The sequence below is a fragment of the Rhinoderma darwinii genome, chromosome 3, assembly GCF_050947455.1.
Source record: "Rhinoderma darwinii isolate aRhiDar2 chromosome 3, aRhiDar2.hap1, whole genome shotgun sequence".
In the NCBI taxonomy this organism is placed as follows: domain Eukaryota; kingdom Metazoa; phylum Chordata; class Amphibia; order Anura; family Rhinodermatidae; genus Rhinoderma; species Rhinoderma darwinii.
Window position 1 is genome coordinate 136,894,890 of NC_134689.1, and position 18,906 is coordinate 136,913,795.

Below are 18,906 nucleotides of genomic sequence, written 5' to 3' on the forward strand. Positions count from 1 at the left end.
CAAAACCACTTAAAAAAACCGGAGCTGATTTTTCCAGGCAGAATTTTCTGCCTGCAAAAAACTCAGTGTGAAGATACCCTAAGCGTGACACCACTATAAGGTTATGTGTAATGTTTAGCTGACTGCATACCTTGACTGTCAGTGGAGAGGAAAGTAATGTGACATTTAAAGAGACCCTCCAAGCTTCCCCTTACAAGGGACAATTACTTCATATTAAATTTTTCACTGATGGTTTACTGGTCTGTACTTTATATTTTTTCTATCCTTGCTGTACTGGAAACCAGCAGTACCTGGTGAGCTTGTGATGGACTTTATACACAGCATCCAAGCTGAAGTGGTAAGGGAGAGAGCAGCAGCCTTAACCAATGATGTGACAAGAGGTAGATTTCAGACTACCTCAGACTCTCATAGGCACTGTAGCTGAGCTGTTGTCATAGATCACAGATCTGCCCTAAATCTGAACCAAAAATCAGTCTATAAACAGGCACTGAAAAAACTATAGGCCCTGACTTACATATAATTATATGCTCACTACTGGACATTCGCATCAATCTATTTGGGCTAACGTAGGTTCTGGAGCTGCCCAGCCCAGGGCAGTGCCCATTTGCCTGACTGTTCTGTCCACCAATGTATGTTCTCATTTCCAATTTGAAAACAAACTTGCAAGGCAACTTTAATTAAAAAATATTTAATTCTTACAATAAATGATTACTATAAACACTAGGCAGACTTAAATATAACAAAGTGTATAAAACAGTAAAATTATAAGAAAATACCCAAAAACTTGTACAACACAGTGGGACAAATTATATCTGTCTCATATATAATATGTTTATAAATGCTACATATGTAATAGATATATGTAAAATACAGGATTATTTTTTTTAAATGTGCGGCATCTACAGTATCTAACATTGCTTAAACATATAAAACACAAAAGGAAAGTCTGCTCTGCCTAATAACATAAAACTGTATAAATGTAATAACTTACTATTGTAAGGAAAAAATATTAAATTCTCTTACAAACAAGTAAAATTCTACAATATACTGTACAGGATATTATTATTGAGTGTATACGGGTGCTGATCTGTTAGTGTGCTAAACTGATGCAGTTTGGTGTCCAGTTAACAATGAGGATTTCTAGACACAATCCCAGGCACTCAGACCCAACTATAGAAATAAATTCATCAATACAGACTGCTTCATCCTCTTTGCACAATACTAAATTATATGGTTACAATAAATATTGGAAAGAAAGTCCAAAACAAAGAGAATCTCCTATCGAAAAAAAAATCACCTTTATAGTCAAAGCTTTTAGATAGCTTTGCCAAAGGAATATCGACCCATCTCTATGTTGGATAATGAGAACAAATTCTCTTCTGATCTCTTGGAAAATGGACTCCTGGTGGAATTGCTTCATTGCCACTGATCTATCTGTGTTTCCTTCTGGAGAAAAACCTGCAGTGAGAGCAAAGAGCAAAACAACTGAGAGCAAAATAATAGAATGCCAGGGTAATAGGGTTGTAAGATGTGCAGGGCACCAACTAGCGTTACATAACGTAAAGGCTCATGGGGAAAATGCTTACTATTAATTTTAAGGAAAAGATTTTGGTGAAAAATCAACAAAAAGAGATAAGCAATAGATTCCATACAGGAAGATATAGGGATAGATCGATAGATAGATTATAGATAGATAGATAGATAGATAGATAGATAGATAGATAGATAGATAGATAGATAGATAGATAGATACCAACAAAGAAAGTAGCCGCACTCAATCCCAACAAAGGAAAGCTTATACATGTGAACAGGTGCCAGCAAGTAGTCCAAATCCAAGGACTATATCAATATTTCAAAGAAGTAAATCTTGCAGCACTCCAATAAAGTAGATGGAAAAACTGTGATTTATTCATGCCAACATACAAAGGTGCAACGTTTCAGTCGAACATTAGGACCTTTTTCAAGCATAGTGGAACATACAGCAGCAATTGTGGTTTATATAGTGTGCATCAAGTAAAAACAATCTTGCTCATTAAGATAATTAAAAAAGTGTAAACAACATTTAGGTAGGTGTAAATCAAATATTATGGTATCAAAAATTTAAAAAAAGATACATCAGTGATATGCGACATGTTAAAAAACATAAAAAAGAATCTGCATAACAGAGTAGCATTATCATAGGCATAATTACAATTTGATCACATATTCTAAAGCTGTGTATCAAATTAAGGCTGTCAGACCACTCACCAATCAGGAGACTAATATTTAATTTGTGTAAGATGTTTGTAGCATGTTTGGATTATATCATCCATATCCGGCGTTCACCGATATTAAGTGCGCATGCGTCAGGTTGACTGCAACCCGAAGTGACGTCCCGGATAGGTTGCCAGGTAATCAGCAATCAACAAACCAGTGTCGCCTCTGCGCACACGCCAGACAAACGAAAGCCGGAGGAAAACATCCGGAGTCCGTTGCCAAGTAACAGGTAACTATTAATGTTATCACAAGTACGGATTTATTCAAAATAAAAGTCAATAAGTGCCAACAGACCCAACATAGATAGACAGATGGAAACAAAAAACAAAGGTTTAGATGGAATATTCTAGACATAGATATAAAGATGTCCCGGATCAGCATCAGGAAAAAGGTAAATAAACCTATGTATATACAGTATCTATATATAAGTGAGAGGGAAGGCAGTAAAAAAAGCACCGAATACAGTATATATATGGGCATGTACCTATCGGTCTATTTATAATAAAGTAAGGGAAATGCTATTTAGTAAATATCAATAATAATATATATTGATTTGTGGAGATAGGATTCACACGAGAGGGGAGGAGTCAGGGTCACAGTTATGTAATCCATGAACTCCTATACCAAGGTTCGCGGATCGATCGTGTCACACTCCCGTGTGCCCAGTCTCACCACTAAAACCAACAGTCGTGTATCGAACCCATGAAGGCAACTCCACAGGCCAAAGTCGATACAATATAATAGTGTCAAAATTTTTTACTGCACCCATGTCACATACAATAGAGAAAATATAGTTCAAACATAAATACATGAATACTAGTCACAGGACATGATGATTTGAAAATCCAGCTTCTATCTTCAATCTAATCAGGGTCACTCTTGTACTATGTAGTCTGGAGTGGTCCTGCAATCACCTTATGGTCTATAAGGTAAAGAAAATAAAGTGTGAAAAATCGATACATATATATGTATATCACATGTATAAACATAAACCAAAAACAGACAGGAGGAGGACATTGCTAGACGATAAATACAGCCATTAAGAGACGAACTCAGAGAATAACCCTTGCCACATTAAATTCAACATTCAGGGTATGTGCACACGTAGTGACCAAAAACGTCTGAAAATACAGAGCTGTTTTCAAGGGAAAACAGCCCCTGATTTTCAGACGTTTTTTGAGCAACTCGCATTTTTCGCAGCGTTTTTCGCGCCATTTTCGCGGCGTTTTTTACGTCCGTTTTTCGAGCTGTTTTCATTGGAGTCTATGAGAAAACAGCTCCAAAAACGTCCAAAGAAGTGTCCTGGACTTCTTTTGACGAGGCTGTATTTTTACGCGCCGTCGTTTGACAGCTGTCAAACGACGACGCGTAAATGACAGGTCGTCTGCACAGTACGTCGGCAAACCCATTCAAATGAATGGGCAGATGTTTGCCGACGTATTGTAGCCCTATTTTCAGACGTAAAACGAGGCATAATACGCCTCGTTTACGTCTGAAAATAGGTCGTGTGAACCCAGCCTAAGACCTTTAGGTCTCAATGTTTCCAGCATAAAGATCCACTTCAATTCGCAATTATGTAAAAGCAAATTTCTATCACCACCCCTCTGAGGTAGTGGGATATGTTCCAAAATCATAAATTTCAGATCCTTTTCAGTATGGCCCTGTTAAAAAAAATGTTTCGCTACAGGCAAATCCCATTTTTTCTTCCTGATCGAATACCGATGGTTATTTAATCTGGTTTTAAAATCGCAGGTGGTTTCACCAACATACAACAGAAGGTGTCAGGGATCATTACCATGTATATTGTTTGAAAAATATTATCCTTACATATATATATATATATTCAGTATATTACACAAAGGGATTGGATTCATGGAGCACAAAGAGCCTGCATAACACGCCTATGGAAGACACCGCCCCCTGGAATGCAAAGAGGAGTGTGCAGAAGAATGTACAGGAGAACTTACAGCTGAGGAGCCAATGGGACTTAAGCAAGTCCCACATCTCTAGGGAGGGGCATGTGTCTTTTCTCTGTGTGTTTCTTTGTTCTGAATAAAGGGCAGTTCTCCTCCTGTCTGATCGAGGGAAAGCTGTGTACCAACACCTTTGGCTGGTTTACTTCTTTCCAGGCATGCCTTCAGCTTTCAATTTACAGAGGTGGTTATTCGGTGTGAAATAACAGGGAGAAGGGAGCTACCCTGATATACGGACCTGACAAAGGCAAGGTCACCATAGAACGTAGATTATCCAGTCTGAATCACACATAAAATGCTGTCTAATGTTGTACTTTCTATGTGTATGGGCATGTCCAAATACATTACCCCTACACATAAGTGGACAATTAATACATCTGAAGCAAGGAAAATTCCCTGGCTTTAACGCTCTCAGTAAAGTTTGTTTGCCTGTCCTGGATTTAACCAATTTATCACGTAAACTAGGAGGTCTCCTAAATGATATAAGAGGTGGGCTATTGAGTTCACCAATGTGTTCATAGCTGTTGCTAATAATTCTCCAATGTCTATTTAAATTTTTTTAAATATCCCCGCTCAGGTCATTATTTACAATGCGTTTAGTTATTTTTACCAATTTATTCCGAGTGATAGTATCAATTCTTGTCTTGTGAGTATGTAATTACTGTTTGGGGTATCCTCTTTTCGAAAAATTAGATATCAAAATAACTACAGATGAATCCAATTCAATAGGGTCGTCCACAATGCGTTTAAGTCTAACCATCTGGCTATATTGTACCGATCGTATCATGTTTTTAGGGTGACTACTTTTGTATCTTAAGAGTGTGTTTCGGTCCGTATCCTTAGTATATAACCCAGTAACTAACGCATTTCCAACTAGTTTTACACATACGTCCAGAAATTGTATCTTATCAACTGAATAAGTCATGGTAAACTGTATATTGCTATCAATCTGATTAAGAAAATGATGAAAGGACTGTAGAGAGATCTCAGTGTCTGTCCAGATGAGGAAGATGTCATCTATGTATCGCCACCACCCCAAGACATGTTTGAAGTGGTGGGACACATAGACGAACATCTCCTCCATCCTATCCAAAAAAAAGTTGGCATAAGTAGGGGCCATATTAGACCCCATTGCCGTGCCCTTAAGTTGAATATAGTTTTTATCATCAAAGGTGAAGTAGTTAGATGTCAAAATAAGGTCGAGTAGAGAGATAATAAATTCACAACTAGGGGCATCAAAATTTCAACCAGCCAATTTCCTTCTGACTGCCTCTAAACCTTCATTATGTCCAATGGAGGCGTAGAGGGACACGACATCAACAACCCCGGTGTCATTAATTTGAGTTTGTGTAGAAAATCAGAGGTGTCCCTAATATATGACTTGGTCTCAAGGACAAATTGTCTAAGGGTTCTGTCAACAAAAATGGAAATATTGCTCAATAAAGAGCCCCTCCCAGATACAATAGGGCGGCCAAGTGCATTCACCAGACCCTTATGTATCTTGGGAAGAAGATATAAACTGGGGGTGTTCGGATGTCCAACAGTCAGAAATGTCTGTAATGCAGAATCGATAATATCATCCTCAAAGGCTTTAGCCAAACAAATTTTGAACCTATTTTCAATATCCCATCTAGCGTCATGACTCAATAATCTATAAACCTCCATATCATTGAGCTGTCTATATGCTTCAGAAACATACGTTTTGGAGTCCATAACCACGACTGCACCCCTTTATTTTCTTGATGCTGATCCGGGACATCTAAATATCTATGTCTAAAATATTCCATCTAAACCTTTGTTATTCCATCTGTCTATGTTGGGTCTGTTTGCACTTATTGACTTTTATTTTTAATAAATACATACTTATCTACAACCTATCCGGGACGTCACTTCGGGTTGCAGTCAACCTGACGCATGCGCACTTAATAACGGTGAACGCCGGACATGGATAATATAATCCAAACACGCTACAAACATTTTACACAAATTAAATATTAGTCTCCTGATTGGTGAGTGGTCTGACAGCCTTAATTTGATACACAGCTTTAGAATATTTGATCAAATTGTAATTATGCCTATGGTTATGCTACTCTGTTATGCAGATTATTATTTATGTTTTTTAATATGTCACTTATCACATGTATCAATGTTTTAATTTTTGATACCGTAATATTTGATTTACACCTACCTAAATGTTGTTTACACTTTTTTAATTATCCTAATGAGTAAGATTGTTTTTACTTGATGGACACTATATAAATCACAATTGCTGTATGTACCACTATGCTTGAAAAAGGTTCTAATGTTCGACTGAAACTTTGCACCTTTGTATGTTGGCATGAATAAATCACCGTTTTTTCATCTACTTTATTGGAGTTCTGCAAGATTTACTTCTTTGGAATATAGATAGATAGATAGATAGATAGATAGATAGATAGATAGATAGATAGATAGATAGATAGATAGATAGATAGATAGATAGATAGATAGATAGATAGATAGATATGAAATAGATAGATAGATAGATAGATAGATAGATAGATAGATAGATAGATAGATAGATAGATAGATAGATAGATAGATAGATGCAAAGCTAGGTTTTCCTTCACCCAAGGCAAAGATTCAGTTTGGTGCCCCACATATGAATCTTTAGGGTGCAACCACAGATTCCCTTTTCATCCGACACTGGTATGCTTGGGGTGTGCAAAGCAAAAATTCCACTTACATCACATTAGGCCCCACGCACACGACTGTAAAAATTTGCTGTAATTACGGACCCATTCAGTTCTATTGGCCGCGGAAACCTTTCCGTATCGCTACGGACAGGGGCATAACTAGGAAAGACTGGGCCCCATAGCAAAATTTTGACTATGGCCCCCCCTGCCCTTGGTGTCACAAACCCCCCCTTGTAGATAGTGCCTTTTTTACGGTCCCCCCTGTAGATAACGCCATACAGCCCCCTCTGTAGAGAACGCCATACAGCCCCCCTGTAGAGAACGCCTTACAAACCCCCCCTGTAGATAACGCCATACAGCCCCCTCTGTAGAGAACGCCATACAGCCCCCTCTGTAGGTAATGCCATACAGCCCCCCCTGTAGGTAATGCTATACAGACCCTCCTGTAGGTAATGCTATACAGCCCCCTCTAGGTAACGCCATACAGCCCCCCTGTAGGTAACGCCATACAGCCCCTCCTGTAGGTAACACCATACAGCCCCCCTGAATGTAACGCCATACAGCCCCCCCTGTAGGTAATGCCATATAGCCCCCCCTGTAGGTAACGCCGTACAGCCCCCTGTAGGTAACGCTATACAGCCCCCCCTGTAGGTAACGCTATACAGCCCTCCCTGTAGGTAACACTATACAGCCCCCCTGTAGGTAACGCCATAAAGCCCCCCCTGTAGGTAACGCCATACAGCCCCCCCTTTAGGTAACACCATACAGCCCCCCCTGTAGGTAACACCATACAGCCCCCCTGTAGGTAACGCTATACAGCCCCCCTGTAGGTAACGCCATACAGCCCTCCTGTAGGTAACGCTATACAGCCCCCCCTATAGGTAACGCCGTACAGCCCCAACCCCCCAAAAAAATCCAACCTATAATTTGTCCTACAAAAGACATGTATCCCCTATCCACAGGATAGGGGATACATGTGTGATCGCTAGGACGCCCAGCGATAAGGAGAACTGGGGACCGAAAGTCCCCCGAAGTTCTCCATGACTAACCTCTGACTTCCGGCGTCTGCGCAGTTCAATAAAAATGAAAGGAGCGCTGGTCACACTGGACCGGCGATCCATTCATTTCTACGGAGCTGCCGACACAGACCCCGGAAGTCCGAGTTTTGTGATGGAGAACTTCAGGGGACTTTCGGTCCCCTGTTCTCCTTATCACTGCCAGCGATCACACATGTATCCCCTATCCTGTGGATAGGGGATACATGTCTTTTGTAGGAACAACCCCTTTAATGGCAGAGCGGGGAGATACCTCCCTGCTCTGCCGTAGTGTTAAGTGGCGTCGCGCTGTAGTAGCCATAGCGGCAGCTAGCGGAGCCTCCGGCCATGGTGGGGGCCCGTGGGGGCTACTGCGGTAGTTATGCCACTGGCTACGGATAGGTGTCCGTGTCGTAGAACTGTACCCCAAAAGGTAGAATATGTCCTATCTTTTGCTTTTTACGGGCCGTGCTCCAAACATTTATTATTTGAAAAGTTATGAGCATTTTTCTAAATATGCTAATGTGGCTATACTTGCCAAATGGGAGCTTACTCTTTCTTTTCACTCTGGGCGTTGTATTGTTTTCTGTACGATGCTGTCCAATCAGCGTCATACTGTACAGTTCTCTGCCTTCCCTGCCCAGCAACACAGCATGATCATATAGTATACAGCTTCCATTCCCAACTGTGTTTTCAACTGGTGATACCTCTGGTTGTTTCATAGCTAGAACTGCGACCCTGATGTCTCGTCTTTCATATGCCACCAGAACTAGTTTTAGGAGGTCCACAGTTCGAGATATGGCTGTTTGAAGTAATTCCCCTTCCCACCAGCCTCACTCTCTCACACTGTGTAAAGCATTTTCATGCTGATAGGACAGAGGCTGTGACGTAGCTCCACCTCAGGAGAATCGCTGGTGTTGACACCCACTTGTCTAGTATAGCCTCATTTGCATATTTAGAAAAAAGCTCATAACTTTTAAAATAATAAACGTTTTGGGACACTATTTTCACTAGCATTATCAGTGTGACAGTGCCTATTATATTAGCTAGGAGACCACAGCACACGGACGAGAATCACACTCATCTGATTGAGCCCTTAATGTCACCAGTGATCAGTTGATGCTTAAATACACTGTTTTACAGTGTTTTTACTTCATGCAGCCACACTCGCCAATTAATGCTCTCATACATTTCTTAATTAACAAGGCCATACATTGCCCCAAAAATGCTCCATTAAAATAATACTACTATATATATATATATATATATATATATATATATATATACACACACACACACACACACACACATAATATGGTAGTATTAGTTTAATGGGGCATAATTCTGTGTGTGTGTGTTTATATATATATATATATATATATATATATATATATATATATATATATATATATATATATATATATACATACATACATACACAGTCGAGTTACATTGTTATGACCACCTCCTACTTTCGACGTCGGCAGTGCATAGCCCATGAAGGAAGTGATATCGTGGGCTGGCTTGGTGGGTATATAAGATGTAATAGGCTGTCTGAACACATATCACTCATTGTTGCCATGGGTAAAAGGGGCGATTTATCAGAGTTGCAAAAAGGGTTGATTATTGGCTTTCGGGCCAAGGGTGGCAGTATTTCTCAAACAGTGCAGTTTGTAAACTGTTGGCGTGCTCCTGTAGTGAAAGTGTATCATGAGTGGATAAATGGCACCATTGGGAATAACCGACGTGGAAATTGCAGAGAACCACGTGCCACGTGAGAGGTGAACATCGGCTACGAAGGTGGGCGAGGGCCAAATAACATGCTACAGTGGAGCAGCTCACCGTGAAAATCAACCAGGCGTCTACTGTCCAACAGTCCAGCGAACCCTACTGTGTATGGGGACTCCGAAGCAGACGGATGGTCACTGCTCCTATGCTAAGAAAGGTGTATCGGAAAAAAAGTCTTCACTTTGCACGGCAGTATTGGATTTGGACCAAAGATGATTGCCAAAGGGTTGCCTTCTCAGATGAGTTACATTTTCTGCTTCATCGAACAGATGGACGTTGGAGTGTCAGGCGAGAAACATCAGAGAACGAATACCCTGCAAGCATTGCTGGAAGAACACAAGCTGCTGGCGGCAGCGTTATGGTCTGGGGAATTTTTTCATGGCATTCTCTGGGCCCACTCATCCATGTGAAAGGCATTCTGAACCGATTTGGCTATGAATTCATTGTTGCAGATCACGTCCACCTATACATGCTGTTTGTTTTCCCTGGGGCAGATGGAATCTTCCAGCAAGACAATGTGATATGTCACATGGCTAGAAATGTCCGAAAGTGGTTGGAAGAGCACGACCAAGACTTCCAAGTTCTTCCCTGGCCCCCTAATTCACCAGACTTGAACCCAATTTAAAATTTGTGGAATCACCACGATCGTCTTGTTCGCTCTATGGATCCTCCCTCACGCACCCTTCAGCAAATGTGGGATGCACTGCCATCAGCATGGCTCCAGATACCGGAGACAACCTACCAGCACATTATAGAGTTACTCCCAGCCCATCTAACTGCCGTCCGTTCTGCACGTGGCGGTTACTCTGGATATTGGCTGGTGATCATAGTAATGTGACTAGACTTCATATATATATATATATATATATATATATATATATATATATATATATATATATATATATATATATATATATATATATATATATACACAGTGGAGGAAATAAGTATTTCATCCCTTGCTGATTTTGTAAGTTTGCCCACTGTCAAAGTCATGAATAGTCTAGAATTTTTAGGCTAGGTTAATTTTACCAGTGAGAGATAGATTATATATATTAAAAAAAAAAAAGAAAATCACATAGTCAAAATTATATATATTTATTTGCATTGTGCACAGAGAAATAAGTATTTGATCCCCTACCAACCATTAAGAGTTCAGCCTCCTCCAGACCAGTTACACGCTCCAAATCAACTTGGTGCCTGCATTAAAGACAGCTGTCTTAAATGGTCACCTGTATAAAAGACTCCTGTCCACAGACTCAATTAATCAGTCTGACTCTAACCTCTACAACATGGGCAAGACCAAAGAGCTTTCTAAGCATGTCAGGGACAAGATCATAGACCTGCACAAGGCTGGAATGGGCTACAAAACCATAAGTAAGACAATGGGTGAGAAGGAGACAACTGTTGGTGCAATAGTAAGAAAATGGAAGACATACAAAATGACTGTCAATCGACATCGATCTGGGGCTTCATGCAAAATCTCACCTCGTGGGGTATCCTTGATCCTGAGGAAGGTGAGAGCTCAGCCGAAAACTACACGGGGGGAACTTGTAAATGATCTCAAGGCAGCTGGGACCACAGTCACCAAGAAAACCATTGGTAACACATTACGCCGTAATGGATTAAAATCCTGCAGTGCCCGCAAGGTCCCCCTGCTCAAGAAGGCACATGTACAGGCCCATCTGAAGTTTGCAAATGACCATCTGGATGATTCTGAGAGTGATTGGGAGAAGGTGCTGTGGTCAGATGAGACTAAAATTGAGCTCTTTGGCATTAACTCAACTCGCCGTGTTTGGAGGAAGAGAAATGCTGCCTTTGACCCAAAGAACACCGTATGTTTTGGGGGTGTTTCTCTGCTAAGGGCACAGGACTACTTCACCGCATCAATGGGAGAATGGATGGAGCCATGTACCGTCAAATCCTGAGTGACAACCTCCTTCCCTCCACCAGGACATTAAAAATGGCTCGTGGCTGGGTCTTCCAGCACGACAATGACCCGAAACATACAGCCAAGGCAACAAAGGAGTGGCTCAAAAAGAAGCACATTAAGGTCATGGAGTGGCCTAGCCAGTCTCCAGACCTTAATCCCATCGAAAACTTATGGAGGGAGCTGAAGATCCGAGTTGCCAAGCGACAGCCTCGAAATCTTAATGATTTACAGATGATCTGCAAAGAGGAGTGGGCCAAAATTCCCTCTAACATGTGTGTAAACCTCATCATCAACTACTAAAAACGTCTGACTGCTGTGCTTGCCAACAAGGGTTTTGCCACCAACTATTAAGTCTTGTTTGCCAAAGGGATCAAATACTTATTTCTCTGTGCACAATGCAAATAAATATATATAATTTTGACAATGTGATTTTCAGTTTTTTTTTTTAATATAATCTATCTCTCACTGGTAAAATCAACCTAGCCTAAAAATTCTAGACTGTTCATGTCTTTGACAGTGGGCAAACTTACAAAATCAGCAAGGGATCAAATACTTATTTCCTTCACTGCATATATATATATATATATATATATATATATATATATATACATATATATACATCCCCAGGTATATATGTAGGCTTAGTCCCAGTTATGGGTGTATGTGCAGCGTAGGTTCCCACCTTACAGAGGTCGCCTTGTCGTGGCAGGTGGGCTAACACTTTTTGATCAAAATGTGCACTAAGAACCTCCCTATTTGTAAGTAGATTTAGCTTTAGTGCATATTTATTTATATTTAGTGGTTTAGGTGGCATTAGTGTCGCAGGGTGCTGTCGCCATTTTTTGTTTGATATATATATATATATATATATATATATATATACATATAAAAACATATATATATGTATACATATATACACAAACAAACACACACACATATATAAATATTCACACACACGCTAATACACACACATGCACATACACCTATATACTTAAATATACATGCAGAGATGCAGAAAAAATGGCCACACATAGATACAGACAAACACAGACTGTACATAAACTTCAAGAAGGCGTCTTCTGGATGCTGTTCCTGCCCTTCCTGCGTTCCTATTCTCATTCATAACGCAACAGATCAGGGAACAGTGATCTTCATATCTCACTAGCTTCCTGTTTACTTATAACCCTTAGTGTGAATGGGGGAGGCCTGGATGCCAGTAATACTCAAATCTTTCTGCCAAGCGCCAGTACCGCAGAGCCAGTAGCAGGCAGGTAGATAGATAGATAGACAGACAGACAGACAGACAGACAGACAGACAGACAGACAGATAGATAGATAGATAGATAGATAGATAGATAGATAGATAGATAGATAGATAGATAGATAGATAGATAGATAGATAGATAGATAGATAGATAGATAGATAGATAGATAGACAGAGTGAGAGAGACAGACTAAGTATTGTAGGCTGGCCTGCACAATAGTAGGAATCATTCCACCGTCGGGGCACTGGGACTGAGCTGCTGAGCATGTCTGACCACATTAGGTGGACGTTCTGAGAGGGAATCAAACTAACACTAAGTATGTGTGATCCAATAGAAAAATTTGATATTGAATAGCAGGACAACCCCTTTTAAGTGGCACTGTTGGATCCTATGCTACCCAATCTGAGGTAAGCATAGGCTAGAGTTTGCGATATGAAGTTCAGGGATATAGATATGCATTTTACTAAAAAATACACTTATTGCGTTTACATTATTTTATAATTGGTTGTCACCTGAGTATCATTAAATAATTTAGCACATTCTGACTAGGCTAGTAAAGCTATCTTCCCATTCATTCCTGTTTGAAAGAAAGGAAGTAGCAGGCACAGGGTGGCACAAAATGGCCTCCAAACGTTTGTCATTTATTTTAGCCCCTATGCATCCCTGTGAGGTATAAAGTATAAGAATATTTAAGTTACACATTCATGGGGCAGGTCTATAGCAACATAATCAAGTGCTTTTTAAAATCAAGGGAAGGCATCATATCATTGAGGAATTCATATTATTCATATTATTATCATGATAATAAGCATTATTAAAGGGTTATTCCCAACGTACATTTTTATGGCATGTTATTAACCTTTTAGTTATAATAATTATTATAATTACAATTAATAATAATTATAAATTTGCAAATTGTTTTTGTAACATAATACACTATTTTTTCCATGACATACATATTATTACAAATATATTTTATGGCTATTTCTCTGCAGTGGTTACTATGATACTAATACATGTTTGGATACAGCACAACCCAGAAATGTAGTATCTTATTATAATATCCAATGGAGAAATAAAAAGTAATGTAGCAGTTATAGGGGTTGTCCGGTTTAGAAAACACATTTACAAATATATTATTAGGGAATTCCGAATAAATAGATGGGGATCTCCCTTTTAGGATCCTCATCAATTAGCCACGGCAGCGAGTGGCTACAAAGGGTGTCTCTTGCTCTGGAGGAACCTTTCCATAGGTTTAAGCACCATAGGTGATCAGGGTGAAAATTCTGGTTGCTCAGGCCAAACAATGCAAGTGGTGCCCCTTCAGTGGTGACTATTGATGCGCCTTGTGCGTCTGCACAGGTCGCACACCCCTAAGGCCAGCCCTGACTGCAATGTTCTCAGATAAGAAGTGAAAGAAATGAAAACTCTCACCTACGACATATGGTTTTGCTGTGCCTGCTGCTGCTGTTGCTGCTGCTGTTGCTGCTGCTGAATTAGTAACTGTTGTTGCTGCCTGCGCCTTGCAGTCCTCAGCTTTTCAAAGCGAGCTTCCATCTCATCCAACACCTTGGGTGTGTATCGCACTACAAGCTTAACACTGTCTTTTGCTGCTTTCAATAATTCAACCGCCTTCTCATGATGTTCCCCTTCCACACTCTACATTTAGAGAAATACAAAATGTAACATCAGCCCAATTACTACATCTACTAATGTGGGAAATAAGCTCTTGGTGATTAAGAAATGGCTATTCAATGAGATATCCACAGTAAAGGTGTTATATAACTCAATTTAGAGAAGTATGAAGTGTTATTTATGTTATAGTTTTTGTATTTCTTTATAGTTTGGTAATTTGCCTTTATAGGAACAAAATAAACTCTGTAGGATGTATCAAAAACAACTACTGAAAATGGCTAATACGCTTGTATTAAATACTAAAATTATTAACGGGTGGATTTTAAACCCATTATACAAGGGACAATAAGTCTATTCTGTGATAACAATGGTAAGCCTCTGGATATGTAAATAGATAGAACTTTTGCAGCCAACTTTTGATTGCTCCAATTTAATCTAAAATAAAAATTAAAAAGGCTTATTAAAAAATATCCAACCGTTTTGTATCTACAGTTTCTATGCAGCGCTATGTGTCTTCACGGTTACAGGCTACAACCTATGGACAGAAGAATTCAGGATCAGACTACATAGGGTTTGTTTGTAGTCTGTAACTATGGAACTTTAAACACAAAACAAATATATATTTAGAATCAAGACTATACGCTACATTGCTTTGGTTGTTTTTAGATGCATTGGAGCAACCCCAAAAAAAAAAATGCTTGCAAAAGTGTGGAAAGCCATGAAATATAGCCGTTAAGCCCCTAGCACCATATATTAAAGAATGTCATCATCAAACCTCATTTTATGCACTGCAATATTGGCACAAACACTTGTGGCCATTTTTAATAGATCACATTTGGTAACTATCTCCTAAAAAAGTGTAAAACTAAAGAAGACAGTTAAGGCTTTGTTCACATCTGTGTCAGGGCTCTGTTCCGGCGTTCCATCAGAGCTTTCTGTCAGTACGGAACCCTGTCTGTTTGTCTACGTTGTGCAAGGTTTCCGTTGTTTTGACAGATTGAATAGTGCAGTACACTACGGTTTCGCTTCCATCAAAAAACTGAACCCTTGCACAACGGAGTCAAATGAAAACCATTTGCACTGGATCCGTCACCATTGAAATCAATGTTGATGCAAACGGAAACCTATGGTTTCTGTTTGTTTCAGTTAGGGTTCCGTACTGATGGACAGCTCAGACGCAGATGTGAACGAAGCCTAAGAAACATTTTGTTCACTGCAAGTTTTTTTAATCAATTCAGCCACATAAAATGGAATCATTCTATAGGTATCATTTCTCATTGGGTACCTCCATTAGCAATTATGTAGGTGTAAAGCACTGCAGACTTTGGACTATTCCACTTCACAAATTTGGGTATATTCACACAAGGTGGTAATAATACATCAAAGAGCCATACCATTACTTCATTGTGGTAAATATATATGATTTTGCTGCAATTGCAGTAGAAACACTGCAAAATCGGTATGTACTATATATAAATGTTTTTTTACCGCTTTTCAGTAAAAGTGCAGCACTCTATCGCACTATTGCTGTCCCACATTAATGTACTTTAAAAGGTCGTTTTTGGCCGATTGATGCAATTGCAGACAAATTATGTGTCATTATGCATTGATAAAGACAGAGAATAAGGGCATAAATAACATGGAGACTGCCTACAGGGCCTTTTAAGAGGTCCTTGCTGAGATTGACCTCCATGCCCATGACCTACTGTATATGAACCTGCCCACGGCTAACACTGAATAAGCCAACAGATAGGAACACATTAGCCGTACCACTCCATTTACTGAAAGCAGCTGGTCTCCCCTTTTAAGTCCACCATGTCGCTCTGCCACACCGCCTGGAATTATGCGACTAATATAAATTGGCGAATTCTGCTCTTTTCCTCCCATGACATTGAAGCCAAGACCTTCATCAGTTTTTGGCAGTTCCACAACACGAGGGTGGGAATGACCTTCACTAGCAGCAAATGCAGCAACTGTTGCCTGAAATAAAAAAAATGTCATATGAAGTTATACTGGAAATAATAAAAGTGATGGGCTGAGTTATTATCTTGTCACCTTGATGGAAAGCACATTCAGTTGACATCAAACGGATTATCATAAGAAACAAATGATGTTTCCTCTGTGCTGCTATTATCAGGATGACAGAACATGTACCTGCAACTGGAGTTGAAAGTATTTACATTCTAGAAAAATCCAGCAGGCAAATCAATGTATTTTATCGGAATAGATTAAAAAAAAAAAATCGGCTTTATTCAATAATCTGTATACTTATTGACATAACTCGCTACATCAAAGCAAACAGTCTTTGCCTAATGGCTCAGAAAAACCTTCTAATCCTAACTAGACCTTTTTTTAGAGAAATTATTTCTTGCTTTTTAATCTGAAAAGAAGGAAACTTTGATAATAGTTCCAGCCAATGTGCCATGACTAAGGACAGGTGATCTGTGTCAAACGCGTAGGCTTTTTGCTGAGGCAACCACTCTTAGGCCTGGTTTACACGAGCGTGTGCGTTTTGCGCACGCAAAAAACGCGCCGTTTTGCATGCGCAAAAGGCACTTAACAGCTCCGTGTGTCATCAGCGTATGATGCGCGGCTGCGAGATTTTCGCGCAGCCGCCATCATTATGACCCTCCATTTTGATGTTTGTAAACAGAAAACCACGTGGTGCTTTTCTGTTTGCATTCAGAGTTTGACAGCTGTTGCACGAATGACGCTGTTCGCACAGAAGTGCTTCCGTGTGACCTGCGTGATTTTCACGCACCCATTGACTTCAATGGGTGCGTGATGCGCGAATAGCGCACAAATATAGGACATGTCGTGAGTTTTTTTCAGCAGACTCACGCTGAGCAAAACTCACGGACTGTCTGCATGCCCCCATAGACTTACATAGGTCCGTACGACACGCGTGAAAAGAACGCGTATCGCACGGACGTATATCACGCTCGTGTAAACGAGGCCTTACTCCATGTGGATTTTTCTTCTGTCTGAAATAACGTTGGAATATTACTTCCTTTTAACGAAATAGCGCTGGATCGAATTCAACCGTTTCTGTTTTGTCAAGATAAAGATGTCTACATCTGTATGTTGTCCTTACTTGAATATCTGTATTGTTGAAGTGTGCTATATATAACTATTGTTATGGATATAAATGCCTCATTGGGTTAAAGTCTTTGAATTGGGTATTCATAACTTTTTGGAAGGTGTATCCATTTGTATAGTTGTACAAACGTGACATAATAAAGCTTTGATTATTTAAAGCTCTGACCAGATTTGGATCCAGGAGAGCAGACCTATAAGACCTTCCTTTATATATTTCTTCTGTTTAAGTTCCGCTTGAGAAATACTGGCAAAGTCTGCAGCAAATCTACACTGTGTGAACAAGGCCTTAGAATTCCAGTAAAACAGATGCCCCACCATTGCCTTGCAGATATGGCTAGTGCATAAGGTCTCAAATGCAGAGTCGTGTGCAGGAGGCTGTGCAGTGCACCATGGTGCCAGTACAGCTATATAATACAGAGCTGCAGATTCTCCATGTTCTGTATGGTGTGGGATGTCTGAGAAATTCCCCTCTATAATCAATGATTCTAGGGTAGAATTGCTCTAAATCTATGAGAAAACAAATAGAGGCATGCTCCATTGTATGCTATATTATGAAAAATTTGATGTCTCGTCCCATAATGGACCCATATAGACAGTGTGTGCCACCGTACAGTGCCTGTGCAAAAAACACTAAGCTGCCATTAGTTACATAGCTATGTATGGTGACAGATCCTATTGGGTATGTTCACATGGAGCTTTTTGCAGGAAGAAAACTGTGCCTGGAAAAAACCGGCTCCGGTTTTTTTAAGTGGTTTTGAACCCCATGCGTTTTTTTATGCGTTATTTGACGCGATTTTTGGATTGTTTTTTTGCCGCGTTTTTTTAGGCTTTTTTTTACCTGTCTCTTTCAACAGAAAGATGGAATAACCGCAAGTGTTTTTTGCCGAAAAACGCGTAAAAAACGAGTTTATTTCCGTCTCCCATTGATTTTAATGGTTTTTTTGAGGCGGAAAACGCCTCAAGATAGGGCATGTCGCTTCTTTTTCCCGCAAGTGTTTTTTTTTGCTCGCGGTAAAAAAACGCCTCCACCTCCCATTGAAATCAATGGGAGTCAATTTCAGCAGTTTTTTGCCGCGGTATTTGCCGCGGTTTCCGCAGAAAAATCTGCGGCACTTGTTCCTCTTGGACTTGTTCACACCTGTGTCCGCCAGAGGAGCAGAACAAGGGAATAACGGATGCAACAGTTTCGTTGCACGGCAGATACCACCGGCGGTCAACGGAACCCATTGACTTTAATGGGTTCCGTCG

At 40.0% G+C, this 18,906-nt stretch overlaps 1 protein-coding gene across 2 annotated transcripts in view; it reads right to left on the bottom strand.

The window, feature by feature from the left end:
* Positions 1–757: 757 nt before the first annotated feature.
* LIN7A (lin-7 cell polarity scaffold A) overlaps positions 758–18,906 on the bottom strand; it is an 89,559-nt gene continuing 71,410 nt past the window's right edge. Inside the window, exons 4-6 of one of the 2 annotated variants that reach the window (XM_075860082.1) lie at positions 16,330–16,539; positions 14,363–14,583; positions 758–1,458 (exon numbers count right to left, since the gene is read on the bottom strand). In XM_075860082.1, coding sequence (XP_075716197.1) covers positions 1,431–1,458; positions 14,363–14,583; positions 16,330–16,539 — 459 coding nt within the window. In that variant the 3' untranslated portion in view covers positions 758–1,430. Of the gene's footprint in view, positions 1,459–14,358; positions 14,584–16,329; positions 16,540–18,906 lie in introns of both variants that reach the window. The other variant, XM_075860083.1, reaches the window with a different exon arrangement.